Source organism: Lithobates pipiens, unplaced genomic scaffold (genome assembly GCF_037356315.1).
Source record: "Lithobates pipiens isolate NorthernLeopardFrog02 unplaced genomic scaffold, aLitPip1_a1.2 Scaffold_35, whole genome shotgun sequence".
NCBI lineage: Eukaryota > Metazoa > Chordata > Amphibia > Anura > Ranidae > Lithobates > Lithobates pipiens.
The window spans coordinates 10871181-10885024 of record NW_027507811.1 but is presented as its reverse complement, the minus strand read 5'-3'; the positions used below and the strand labels follow the sequence as shown (position 1 = coordinate 10885024).

Below are 13844 nucleotides of genomic sequence, written 5' to 3'. Positions count from 1 at the left end.
CTTACAACTGTACCTCCAGTAATGTGGTGTACCTCCATCCAATGCAAAAGGTGCAGCAAAGGATCTTATGTTGGTGAAACAGGACAGAAGTTGCAAGCGAGGGTGAATTTACACAGACACACCATCAAGGAACATAAAGAAGACAGTTTATGCACACCTGTGGGACATCACTTCTCACAACCCGACCACACTATAGAAGACCTCAATGTTTTAGTTCTTAAAGGGAATTTCAGAACAATCCAGGAAAGGAAAACCTTTGAACTAAAGGCCCGTACACACGGTCAGACTTTTTGACAACAAACATGCAAATTAGCTGTTTTGGAGCAACATCCGACTGTGTGTACGCTCCATCGGACAAACTTTTTCTGTTTTCATCGGACTTTTGTTGGCTCTGCGAACGGGCAAACTTTCTGGCAACAAAAGTCCGATGGAGCAAAGTCCGACCGTGTGTACGCAAAAGCATCGGACTTTTGTACAAGGTACAAACACGCATGCTCAGAACCTATGCAAACGATCAGACTACAATACAGAAGTTGACCAAAGGTGGCGCTGGAGTCATTGAACGTCCTCTTTCGAAGTGGCGTCCGTACGTTGTGAAGTCACCGCGTTCGTGTTTGTTGTCAAAAAGTCCGACCGTGTGTATGCAATACAAACTTGTGAACCACGCCCTTTGTACAAAAGTCCACGGGAAAGTTTGTACAAAGTCCGATCGTGTGTATGGGGCTTAAGAATGATAATTCTTTTTGACACAAAAAATAATGGCCTGAATTTAGATATAGGTTTCCTTACCCATTATACTAAAGTTTTACAACCCCCTCTGTGACTAGCCCCCCCTCCATTCCATAGCTCTCCCTCTGTCTTATCTCACTAACTCTGCTGTTATCTGTATTGCCATTGATTTGTATGTGTTTTTTTTCTCTCCTTTCCCTCAGAGGTGGTTTTTTTTTTTTTGGTTTTGTTTTGTTTTTTACATTCTGCTTAAAAATGTGTAAATCACTACTGCTTGGACCTTGAAGAAGGCGACCTTCCCCCGAAAGCTTGTCCTGAAAAATTGTATGTTAGTGCAAATAAAAAAACAGTATCACGGACAGTACGCAATTTTCTTTATCCCATGAAAGAAAAGTTCACTAAAAAGTGGAGTGTACCAGCAGTAGACGCTGCTATCTCTTCTGTGAATAGTAGTCTCACTTGTCCTGTGGACAATGTCCAGGTGTTTAATAGAAATTCCAATAGAAGGCTGGAATCTTTGCTTAAAGCCTCATTTGCTGTGGCTGGTGCAGTAGCAGCAATAGGCGTTTGTCAATCTCTGAAAGGGAAAGTTAAGCAGGTGGTCAAAACTGCACAAGGAGAAGAGGCCCGGGATTTAGCTGATCTACCAAGGGCCTTATATTTCGCGATTGACGCTATTAAAGATTACATTCACCAGTCGTCACGCCTTGCTCTCCTGTTGGTGCATATGCGTAGAATTCTGTGGCTAAAGCATTTGTCAGAGTTACCATGCAAGAAGCTATTGGCCAGTTTTCCCTTTCATGTGGAAAGGTTGTTTGGGGATGATTTGGATAAATATATCCCACAAAATTTGAGGTGGTAAGAGCACCCCTCTTCCAATTAAGAGAAGGAGTAGACGTCTTTCATTTAAACGTTCTGCCTCTCCAATATCAGGGGCGACGGCCTCCGCCATCATGTTCAAGAGCTAATCCTCATAGCAAACCCAGGGCCAAAAGAAGCAGAGTCCCAAGGCTTCCTTGTGAAGGGGCGCCCCCACTCGATCGAGTGGGGGGAAGGCTCCTGCAGTTTGCAGGGGCTTGGCTGGAAGAGATCCAGGAAAGATGGGTCATCTGCACAGTATCTCTGGGGTACAAACTAGAGTTTTGAGACTTTTCTAAGATCAAATGTTCCCAAAGACCCAGGGAAAAGGGGGTCTTTAATCCAGGCACTAGACCGGTTGATGTCCCAGGGTGTAATCATAGAGATCCCTTCAGAAGAGCAGGACATGGGGTTTTATTCAAATGATGCATATCGAAGATGCATATCTACATATGCCAATCATCCCCACTCACCAAAAGTTCCTGCGATTCACAGTGGAGCAGTGCCATTTTCAGTTTGTGGCCATGCCCTTTGGGTTGGCTACCGGCCCAGAGTGTTCACAAAGGTTCTGGCAAGATTGAGGGCCCAGGGTGTAGCGGTAAAGGCATACCTGACGATATGTTGCTGATAGACCAATCTGTGGCACAGTTAAACCAAAGTGTGTCCAGCACGGTCGAGTATCTGAAGCACCTGGTTTGGATTCCCAACCTAGAGAAATCATCCTTGCGACCAGAAAAAAGACTGGAATACTTGGGTCTGGTTATAGACACAGCCCAAAAAAGAGAGTTTTTACCTCAGACAAAAGTCAGCTTTATAAAAGAGCTGGTTCAGGCAGTCAGGACAAAGAAAGATCCTTCCATTCGCCTTTGCATGAGGTTGTTAGGGAAAATGGTGGCTTCATTCAAAGTCGTTCCTTATGCCCTGTTCCATTCAAGGCTATTACAGAGCAGTATGCTGTCTGCTTGGAACAAGGGAATCCATGCCTTGGATTACCAAATGTATCTGGCCCTGAGCATGTGCCAGAGTCTCAGGTGTTGATTGATAACCAAAAATTTGCAGAAGGGGAAATCCTTCATACCGGTTAACTGGAAGGCAGTAACGACGAACGCCATCCTCTTGGGCTGGGGAGCAGTCCTGGAGGAGACCACTATCCAGGAGAAGTGGTCAGACAGAGGCGGATCACGCACGTCACGTGGCTGCAGACATCCTAAGTCTCCTGCATTTGGCTGCGGGCTCCCAGACACCCGCGAGCGCTGGGCGATCTCCCAGCTGGTTCAGAAGACAGAGCAGCAGAAATGGAATATGGCTGTTCGGGCTGCTCTGTCATCTGTCTTTGGCCAGGGGAGCGATCCGCTGGTGGACAATAGGCTGAACTGGTGGGCACGTAAAGGCTGCACCAATGAGGTGGCACTGATGGAGACTGATATGCTGCATTGGTAGGCACTGATGAGGTGGCACTGAAGGACACTGACACTGATAGGCTGTACTGATGGGCTGCACTGGTAGGCACTGATGAGGTGGTACGAATGGACACTGATAGGCTGCATTTAATTGGCACTGATCAGGCTGCATTTAATTGGCACTGGTAAGGCTGTGGTGTGAAGCCTCGCCTCCTTAAAATGAGTTTTTGCAGGTTGGGATGTCTATGACTGGCTCAGGCTGGGTGCTGGATGGCTCCAACTTGAAGTTTTTAGAGAGACAGTCACAGAGTGAAGAAGAAATAACTGACCGAGAGCAACTTACTTTTCCACTACAAGTCCCGGCGTCCTTGGACTGGAGGCAGGCAGAGACCGGGGCGTGACTGGCTCAGGCTGGGTACTGGCTGCAACTTGAAGTTATCCTCACCCCCCCAGGAGGCTGAGTTTCCATCAGCATCGCTGAGGTGAGAGACCCTGACACCCCCAGCTGACCCCTACATCCCACCCCCCCATTTGCCCTGCCCACCCAGTAACCTGTTGGTCCTGTTGGCTATGGCCTGTGGGTCCTGCTGTGAGCTGGCCATGGCCCGTGGGTGCTGCTGGGAGCTGGCCATGGCCTGTTGATCCTGCTGGCCATGGCCTGTGGGTCAGGCTGGCTATGTCCTGTGGGTCCTGCTAGCTATGGCCTGTGGGTCCTGCTGGGAGCTGGCCTTGGCCTGTGGGTCCTGCTGGGAGCTGACCATGGCCTGTGGGTCCTGCTGGGAGCTGACCATGGCCTGTGGGCCCTGCTGGGAGCTGACCATGGCCTGTGGGCCCTGCTGGGAGCTGACCATGGCCTGTGGGTCCTGCTGGCCATGGCCTGTGGGTTCTTCTGGCCATGGCCTGTGGGTCCTACTGGGAGCTGGTCATGACCTATGGGTCCTGCTGCCCTTGGCTGGCCTGTGGGTCCTGCTGGGAGCTGGCATGTGAATCCTGCTAGCTGTTGCCCTGTGGGTCAGTGGTTCAATGGGCCATTTGACTGGACTTTCCCCCCCCAGGCCTAAGGCCCTCTTCTGCTACACACTAATGCTACATACACACGATCGGATTTTCCGATGGGAAATGATGGATTTGAGCTTATTGGCTGAAAGTCTGACTGTGTGTATGCTCCATCAAACATTTTTCAGACTTTCCGCCAACAAATGTTGGCTAGCAATTTCTCAAATTTTCCACCAACAAAATGTTGTTGTCGGACTTTCCAAACATGTGTACACAAGTCCGTCGCACAAACGTTCACGCATGCTCGGAATCTTTTTATCGGCTCGTCGTACGTCTTGTATGTCACCACGTTTCCACATTCGTAATTGTTGGCCAACATTTGTGTGACCGGTGTATGTCTCTCTCTCCACCCACTTACCTCATCCTTGGTGAGAGAGAGAGAGAGCATAGCAGCCATATTGAAAAGGGGCAAAGAAACACACATCATAACTGGATTATATGCTTGGCAAATGGGCAAAGAAATTATCACATCACTACAAGTGTATGAGGATATAGAGAACATACACACAGCACAAGGCCGTGCTCGCACTATGAGACGTTTCTTGGGGCTGCAGTTCCTCCGAGCTCTACAAGGTTTTGACCGTCTCACTTCTACCCAGACAGGAAGTCTCTATGGAAGACAGGAAGTGATGTCACATACAGACAGGAAGTTGCGGGTGAGAGGGGAGTCGGGAGTAAGTAGGGTGGACACAAAACTTGATCAACTGAGGGTATACAGGAACCTTTTTCCAACAATACCTGGAACGTTTCCCGCTTCCTTTGAGGTACTGGAAAAGTGTGAACTCGTTAATGTCCTTCACAACTCAGTAACCAGGCACTTCTCAGGATGCCACTTGCCGGCCGTTCTCCCCCGGTCACTTCCACGAGCTGTGGTGTCCCTCCAAGCCGAAAGCTCACCCGGACACTTTGAATCCTTCCTCAGTTACAGCACCTCGGACCAGCCGGTTCCAAGACTCGGGAACGGACGTATCCCTACCCCAGACCAGACGGGTCTACCAGGGGCCTCTGACAGGAGCATGTTGCGGGATGTCGAACACCCCGTAACCCCTCACGGGGCTACCCCAGTCCTGGAACCAGAACAGACCACACGAGTCTCACGAACAACTCCGGAACCCCAAACACGTGACCCACACCTGCTTAAGTACCCCCTCCCAGACTCCTCAGGGTTCCCCGGCACTCCCGCTGATTGGCTCCGAGAGGGCTGATACCAAAACATCCAATCAGACTTGGTTCTGGCCTGTCATGTGCACCTCACCGCTCACATGACCAGGCAGAACTTCCAAACACAGCCTGGCCAGACTGGTGCTAGGCCTACCTATAATAATTAACCCTCAGAACCTTTATTGTCCTGAGCTCAAAAACTAAATTTACAATGCGTGTGACATTTGATCCCAAATGTCATCCGCTACACATATATATATATTTCTCTCCCCCTTGGTGGGAGTGGAGGTGACTCCATCTATAAGGATATACAGTACATACACACACAGCACAAGGCCGTGTTCGTACTTCGAGACACTGCATTTCCTCTGAGCTCCACAAGGTGGTGATCTCACTTCTACCTAGACAGGAAGTGATGTCAGGTACAGACAGGAAGTTCCGGGTTAGAGGTCAGTCCAGCGGAAGTAGAGGAGACATTACTGGAACTGGCAGTAGAGGAGGTAATAAGATCTTATTTTCTATTTACACCCAGTAACCCCCCCCCCCCCGTCATGTCCGTCCTCTTCCTCCATAGTCACTGTGACATCTTTTATCTCCAGCAGATGATGATACACACATATATAGTGTGGAAACGTAGATTAACCCCTTCAGTGTCAGAACATTCCCTCACTTACGGGACTGGAACATTTCCTTAATTTTGTAGTTAAATTCTAGCAATATGTTCCTTTAACCGATTGCCGGTTATACTGCGGCAGAATGGCACGGGCAGGCGAATCGCCGTCATGTTACGTCGGCTCTAAAGGCCGCCCCTAGTGGCGCGCGCACGCTGCTCACCCCTGGAGCTGTTGCGAGTGCCGGGTTCCCACGATCGCTCGTAACACGGCGAGAACCGGGAGCTCTGTGTGTAGAAACAGAGCTCCCTGTTCTCTGAGGGGAGAAGTGACAGATCGTGTGTTCATACGAAGTATGAACAGCGATCGATCTCTTCCCCCTACACAGTCCCCTCCCCCCTTCAGTTAGAACATACATTAGGGAACATAGTTAACCCCTTGATCGCCCCCTAGTGTTAACCCCTTCACTGACAGTGACATTTTTACAGTAATCAATGCATTTTCATTGCACTGATCGCTGTATTAATGTCAATGGTCCCAGAAATCTGTCAAAATTGTCCGATGTGTCCGCCATAATGTCGCAGTCATGATAAAAATTTAAGATCGCCGCCATTACTAGTAATAAAAAAATTAAAAAATGCTATGAATCTATCCCCTATTTTGTAGATGCTATACATTTTGCGCAAACCAATCAATATATCTATATATCTATATCAATATAGATTTTTTTTTACCAAAATGATGTAGAAGAATACATATCATCCTAAACCGAGGAAAAAAATGTTTTGTTTTTTTTTTTTATTTAAAAAATTGGTATATTTATTATAGGATTTATTATACACAAAAAATGTTTGCTAGAACAATTTTTATTTATATATTCAGAGTGGAAATATCGGGGATGATAATATTGTTGTTAAAGAAGAGTATAAAGAGGAGGATGAGGAGTATGGTGTGATGAAGGAGCTTTCTGAAGGACATCATGATGGAGCAATCAAGTAACAGGAACCCACCAGAGAGATGTCCCCGTCCTCTGTATTCCCGGGATTCCACACAGGAAGGTCACACCATCCCCCACTGTTACAAGGTTGGTGGGACGGAGAATCTAGAACATACACTTACAGAGACAATGTGGGGATTTTTTATGTGATGTCACAATATTAAAGCTCTTATGTTACAGATGATTTTCTCTCTCATTTTCTTGGTTTAGAGTGGAGATCCAATGGATATAGAATTTGAGGTGAAATCAGAAGAAGAAGAAGAAGAGAGGAATGTGAGTGATGATCAGCAGTCTATGGAGGAGGATGGAATAACGGGGACATTTATAGAGGAGGACACTCCTACAGAGATCAGCACAGGTGGGTCATTAACACTAAATCCATTCCTCCACCCATACTGCTCACTGATTGGTCCAGAGTAGGGCGGGGGCTGGGTGATATCAGCCTGTAATCCCCTGGTCACTTTCCTGAGCTGTGTTCCCCGTCCTGTATTCCTGGATTTCTCTCCGATAATCTTCCTTCTCTGTGCTGCCGACACAATTTATGTATCTAGACTGGCTGTGGGACCTCTGCAACTTGTCTCCAATAAACACTTAAAGCGGGAGTCCGCCGGGAGTTCCGCCGTTTTTTGTTTTTTTTTTAAAAGCCAGCAGCTAGAAATACTGCAGCTGCTGACTTTTAAAATAAGGACACTTACCTGCCCAGCGCGCCCGCGATGTCGGCACCCGAAGCCGATCTCTCGATCGTCTCTGCCGCCGCCATCTTGGGTATGGGAATCAGGAAGTGGAGCCTTTCGGCTTCATTTCCCGGTTTCCTACTGCGCATGCACGAGTCGCGCTGCGCAATTAGGATGGTCCCCGCTGCCTCTGGGATCTGTGTGTTTCCCAGCAGGCAGCGGGGGACTTTCGGAAAGGGGCGTAATCGACGCCCCTTTCCGCAGATAGCTATGCCGGAAGTGGGTGCAGATACCTGTACTGTACAGGTACCTGCACCCCTCTCCCCCTCCCGCCAATTGTGGCGCAGGAGGGGGGGAGGATTCCAATGAGCGGAAGGTCCACTTTAGGGTGGAGCTCCGCTTTAAGCTTCCACTGATTTCTGACCAATATTATGAATCCTGACCCTTCACTTTATAATTTATATTGTACATTATATACTCCTGACCCCTGCACTACATACTGTTGTACATTATATCATTTTGATACTATATAGTCCTATCTGTTGTATCTTCTACAATATGCTGTACATTACATAGTCCTGACTTCTTCTCTATTCCCTCTACTATATATATATAAACATAATATGTATTCTCTTTTGTTACCCCATTTCCTACCAGCTGGACATTTTATATCGGATGATGTGATTGGAGGACAGACTTTTACATGGTGATAATAATCTGATAACATCCTCCGACTTTGGACCCTTAAACAGAAAGTGATAATGGGGGAGGAGTCAATAACCCAATGATGGGGGTCTTCAGGATCAGTCCAGTCTTCATCTTGGTTGTTCTCCCCCCATCCTCACTCTCTGACCTCTGGTGGGGCTCAGCACCGCTGTTATTCATGACTAAATCATGGACTAAATAAGGAAGTGCAGGACTTCTTGTGTTGGGAAGATGGCAATGAGTGATAGAGGGGGAGGGGACACTCGTCCTATAATCCCCTCATCACTGTCACTCCTATAGAAGACAGTTCTCGTTGTTTCCTCACTCTCTGACTAAGGTCCATGAATAAAGAAATGATCTGGTAGGAGATCAGAGGACCCATTTACTAGTTACCTTGAGGGGGGAATTGTAAGATCCTCAGAGACAAAGCTGCCTGATGTGGGCGGAGTCCTGGTTTAGGGGAACCAATCAGCTGATGTCTAGTAATAATCTTTGTATTTCTATTTTAGTAGATGGACGGGAGATGAGGAAAACCTCAGAGGATTGTCTCACTTTGTCTCCAGACTGTAAAGTAGAAGATGAGGACATCACACAGTATAGTCCAGGAGAAAACCCGACTACCTCAAATGTCCATCCGGCACCACACAGTGTAGATGGACCAACGTATTCCTCTTATCCTGAGGAACCTCAGACTGTGCGGGACGGTGCCGGACCATCGTATTCCTCTTATCCTGAGGAACCTCAGACTGTGCGGGACGGTGCCGGACCATCGTATTCCTCTTATCCCGAGGAACCTCAGACTGTGCGGGACGGTGCCGGACCATCGTATTCCTCTTATCCCGAGGAACCTCAGACTGTGCGGGACGGTGCCGGACCATCGTATTCCTCTTATCCCGAGGAACCTCAGACTGTGCGGGACGGTGCCGGACCATCGTATTCCTCTTATCCTGAGGAACCTCAGACTGTGCGGGACGGTGCCGGACCATCGTATTCCTCTTATCCCGAGGAACCTCAGACTGTGCGGGACGGTGCCGGACCATCGTATTCCCCTTATCCCGAGGAACCTCAGACTGTGCGGGACGGTGCCGGACCATCGTATTCCTCTTATCCCGAGGAACCTCAGACTGTGCGGGACGGTGCCGGACCATCGTATTCCTCTTATCCTGAGGAACCTCAGACTGTGCGGGACGGTGCCGGACCATCGTATTCCTCTTATCCTGAGGAACCTCAGACTGTGCGGGACGGTGCCGGACCATCGTATTCCTCTTATCCTGAGGAACCTCAGACTGTGCGGGACGGTGCCGGACCATCGTATTCCTCTTATCCTGAGGAACCTCAGCCTGTGCGGGACGGTGCCGGACCATCGTATTCCTCTTATCCCGAGGAACCTCAGACTGTGCGGGACGGTGCCGGACCATCGTATTCCTCTTATCCCGAGGAACCTCAGACTGTGCGGGACGGTGCCGGACCATCGTATTCCTCTTATCCTGAGGATCCTCAGACTGTGCGGGACGGTGCCGGACCATCGTATTCCTCTTATCCTGAGGAACCTCAGACTGTGCGGGACGGTGCCGGACCATCGTATTCCTCTTATCCCGAGGAACCTCAGACTGTGCGGGACGGTGCCGGACCATCGTATTCCTCTTATCCTGAGGATCCTCAGACTGTGCGGGACGGTGCCGGACCATCGTATTCCTCTTATCCCGAGGAACCTCAGACTGTGCGGGACGGTGCCGGACCATCGTATTCCTCTTATCCCAAGGAACCTCAGACTGTGCGGGACGGTGCCGGACCATCATATTCCTCTTATCCCGAGGAACATCAGACTGTGTGGGATGGTGCCGTCCTTCCAACAGATAAGAGGTTTTCCTGTACTGAGTGCGGGAAGCGTTTCAATTCTAAGTCTAGTCTTAATATGCATAAAAAATCTCATACAGGTGAGAAGCCACATTCCTGTTTTGAGTGCGGGAAAAGTTTTGTACAAAAATCAGAACTTGTCATACATCAGAGATCTCACACGGGGGAAAAGCCGTACTCCTGTTCTGAGTGCGTAAAATGTTTTTCAAGTAAGTCGCATCTTAATAGACATCAGAGGTTGCACATGGGTGAGAAGCCGTATTCCTGTCCTGAGTGTGGAAAATGTTTTGTACAGAAATCAGAACTTGACACACATCAGAGGTCTCACACGGGTGAAAAGCCGTATTCCTGTACTGAGTGCGGGAAATGTTTTTCAGTTAAGTCAAATCTTCTCAAACATCAGATGTCGCACACGGGTGAGAAGCCGTATTCTTGCTGTGAGTGCGGGAAATTTTTTTCTCAGAATTCCAGTCTTTACAGACATCAGAGATCTCACATGGGTGAGAAGCCGTATTCCTGTCCTGAGTGAGGGAAATATTTTTCAAGTAAGTCGCATCTTGATACACATCAGAGGTTGCACACGGGTGACAAGCCATATTCCTGTCCTGAGTGCAGGAAACATTTTTCATTCAAGTGATATCTTGACACACATCAGATGTCGCACACAGGTGAGAAACTGTATTCATGTTCTGAGTATGGGAAAGGTTTTCCAGCGAAGTAGATTCTTCTCAGACATCAGAGGTTGCACACTGGTGAGAAGCTGTATTCCTGTCCTGAGTGCGGGAAATGTTTTTCACAGAAGTCCAATGTTTACAAACATCAGAGATCTCACATGAGGGAGAAGTCGTATTCCTGTCCTGAGTGAGGGAATTGTTCCTCACTGAAGTCTTGTCTTCCTGTACATCGGGGGTCCCACACAACCCTCGAGATGTATTAGTGAGTGCGGGAAATTTCTTGTATATGAATGTTGCTGGACAGGTGGGGAAGAAGCACCCCCTGATATACACCTCAGATATACTCCATGGCTGATCTTCATCATGCAAGAAACAGTTGATAAGGAGATCAGAGATCACCAAAGACATGGATGAAGTGTTGTACCGTGTCGGCCATTGATAGCAGGAGAAAAATAAAAATGGAGTCCTTACCTCTCATTGGTACATTTTGTGGTGTAAAGTGATTTCCTATGATCATTGGCGCCATCTAGTGGCCATAATGTGGAATTTTAGGTAGTTCAGGAGAGATACCCTATTATGATCACTAGATGGGGCTGACAGTCATAGGAAATCACTTTGTTATCTCCTTCACACTTAAAACAAATGTTAATGCCTAAGCACAATTTTGCAACTTTGACATGTGTTAGTAAATCTGTACATATCATCACAACTACTTTGTGCCTCCAGGTGGATTATACCGCGTTTGTTTCAGGACAAATTTGGCTTTCATTTGGTGGTAAATGGTGATTGATGTCTCCTGATTTATTTATTTTTATTATCAAAGGAGAACTGGCCCAAAATAGTAAAGAAAAAAAAAACACTTGTAGCTGTATATTTCTCGTTTCAACCATAACCTTCCACCAAATAACAACCCCAAATAAATTCCCCTGCTCCTGATGATTGCAGCAATACAACATACACTATATTACCAAAAGTATTGGGTTACCTGCCTTTACACGCACATGAACTTTAATGGCATCCCAGTCTTAGTCTGTAGGGTTCAATATTGAGTTTGCCAGGCCTTCTCGTCCAACATCATTGCCTGACCTCACAAATGTGTGCAGCACTAACCCCCGAAGGAGCAGCTGAATTTTGATTCGGCCTGCACTCTGCTAATAAGCCCCCCTGAATTGACTCAGTCCCCTTGACACAGCTGTGGTGCAATACAATACAGTACAATATAATGTGATGCAATATACCTGTGTGGTAACCTCAGGTTTCACTGGCTCCACCTGCTGGGAGAAAACAACACTCCACACAACTGCATACTTAACCAAATGTATTTTACTGTAAATATGTTTCAAAGGGTGATTACAGTAGTTGTGCTGTCATCCCAACATAGGACAACAGTACAACGAATTTTAACACAGACAATTACAAACAATATATATATATATATTTTGCTGGGAGCTCCCTCTACTTTTAAAGCTATGCGTGAGATCTCACTTAAAGTAGTTAGTCTTTGATCTTCTTGTCTTCGCTAGCTAAAGTAACTCTTTGTAATCCAGAGGGTAAAGTAAGTTAAGTTGAGGTAAAGGTGCTCCTGGTGCAACTTTGGCAACTATGTTACAAAACTTGGAAACGCCAGAGTAGATAGGCCTCAGACCTGCTTAGTGTCAGTTACTCGGCCCCACCTCCATGGAACTAATGATCCCAGTGAGGCCTGTGTATGAGTCTATCTGCGTGTGAAAGTTAACGAACTGTGGGTTTTGACCCGCTCACCAACTGGATCGGAACTCCGTGTAGTAGCTCTGGTCCGGTGACTGCAGTTTGCTTCTCTGTCAGATGGCTCCGTCACACCGTTCCGCTATGCTGGGTGAACCCGATCCTCCGATGCTCAAACGAGTGTCTCTGGATTTCTCCAATCCGGTCACCGTGTTTCCTGCACGTCGGTTCACTCACACAAGCTGTCGAGGTTGCTATATGTGATGGCGGTAGGGCCCTTCTAACGGAAGGCCTCCGCACAGATCACATTATTAGGCGAAAATGTGTCAGCGCTACATGTGCTTCTGGAAGAATGGTCAAACATAGACACACTCCTAAACCTTGTGGACAGCTAGAGATGGCGTTGCGGTTCGCCCGGCGGTCGGTTCGTGGCAAACTTTGCTCGTTCGCCAAAACAGCGGACTTATGGCGCCGTTCGCGGTGGACATATTTGTTTACATTGTGAAGAACTTTGACCCATGACACATCCACCAGCTATTACTATTAGGTCCAAAAAAGTCCTTTTAAGGACTGGTATAGGTGTACAGTATATAGGGTTGTAATACACTTATAATATACTTTCTTTCAAATATAGAAAGCATATTATAGTGCACTGCAGTGCTAACCGATTCTGCAGCTGTCTTTTCTCAGTGTAGGGATAGAGTTTGCTGTTTGGAGCAGGGACAATCTGTAATTCATTAGTTAGCTATTAGGTCCACAAGCGTCCTTTTAAGGACTGGTATATTGGTACTATTTGGTGTGCAGTATATAGGGGTGTAATACACGTATAAAATACTTTCAAATATAGAAAGCATAGTATAGTGCATTTCTACTGTGCAGCATTGTGACTGCTGAGCGGTTCTGCAGCAATACTACAAAGAGTGACAAACGCAATTAGAAAAAAGTATTATAACTGGTGTGATAGACCAGTGGCCCCCAAAACGACAGATTGAAGCGGCGTATTATATACCTTCTTCCACATATACTGCACTTCTCTTCTTTTGTCACAGGGTCATTTAAAAAATGACAGGCAGAGGAAGAGGCAGGCCCTTCTGCAGGGGTGGTAGGGGTAGGACAGGAGCAACAGGCTTGAGCCAAAGTGGCAAATTGCAGAAGGTGTGTTCAATTATGTCAAAGGACGCACCAGACTTGGTTGAGTGGCTCACTCAGCCTTACTCTTCTGCACCCTCCTCATCCTCTCGATCTGCACCCTGTTTACTCTCTGCTGTGTGCACCCCCAAAGACACTACCACCAACAACACCACCATATACCCTCTGCTTGAGTCACAGGAATTATTTTCCGATCCATCACAAGACATTTCCGATGCGCAGCCATTCTTGGCATTGGATCAGGAAGAGGAGGTAGCAACAACCACCAC

General features: G+C 47.4%; 1 protein-coding gene across 1 annotated transcript in view; it reads left to right on the top strand.

Moving 5' to 3' along the window:
• The window catches only part of LOC143956085 (uncharacterized), a 211311-nt gene that overhangs the window by 113865 nt on the left and 83602 nt on the right, over positions 1-13844 (top strand). Inside the window, exons 6-7 of the mRNA XM_077466215.1 lie at positions 7023-7170; positions 8701-10548. Coding sequence (XP_077322341.1) covers positions 7023-7170; positions 8701-10548 — 1996 coding nt within the window. The remainder of the gene's footprint in view (positions 1-7022; positions 7171-8700; positions 10549-13844) is intronic.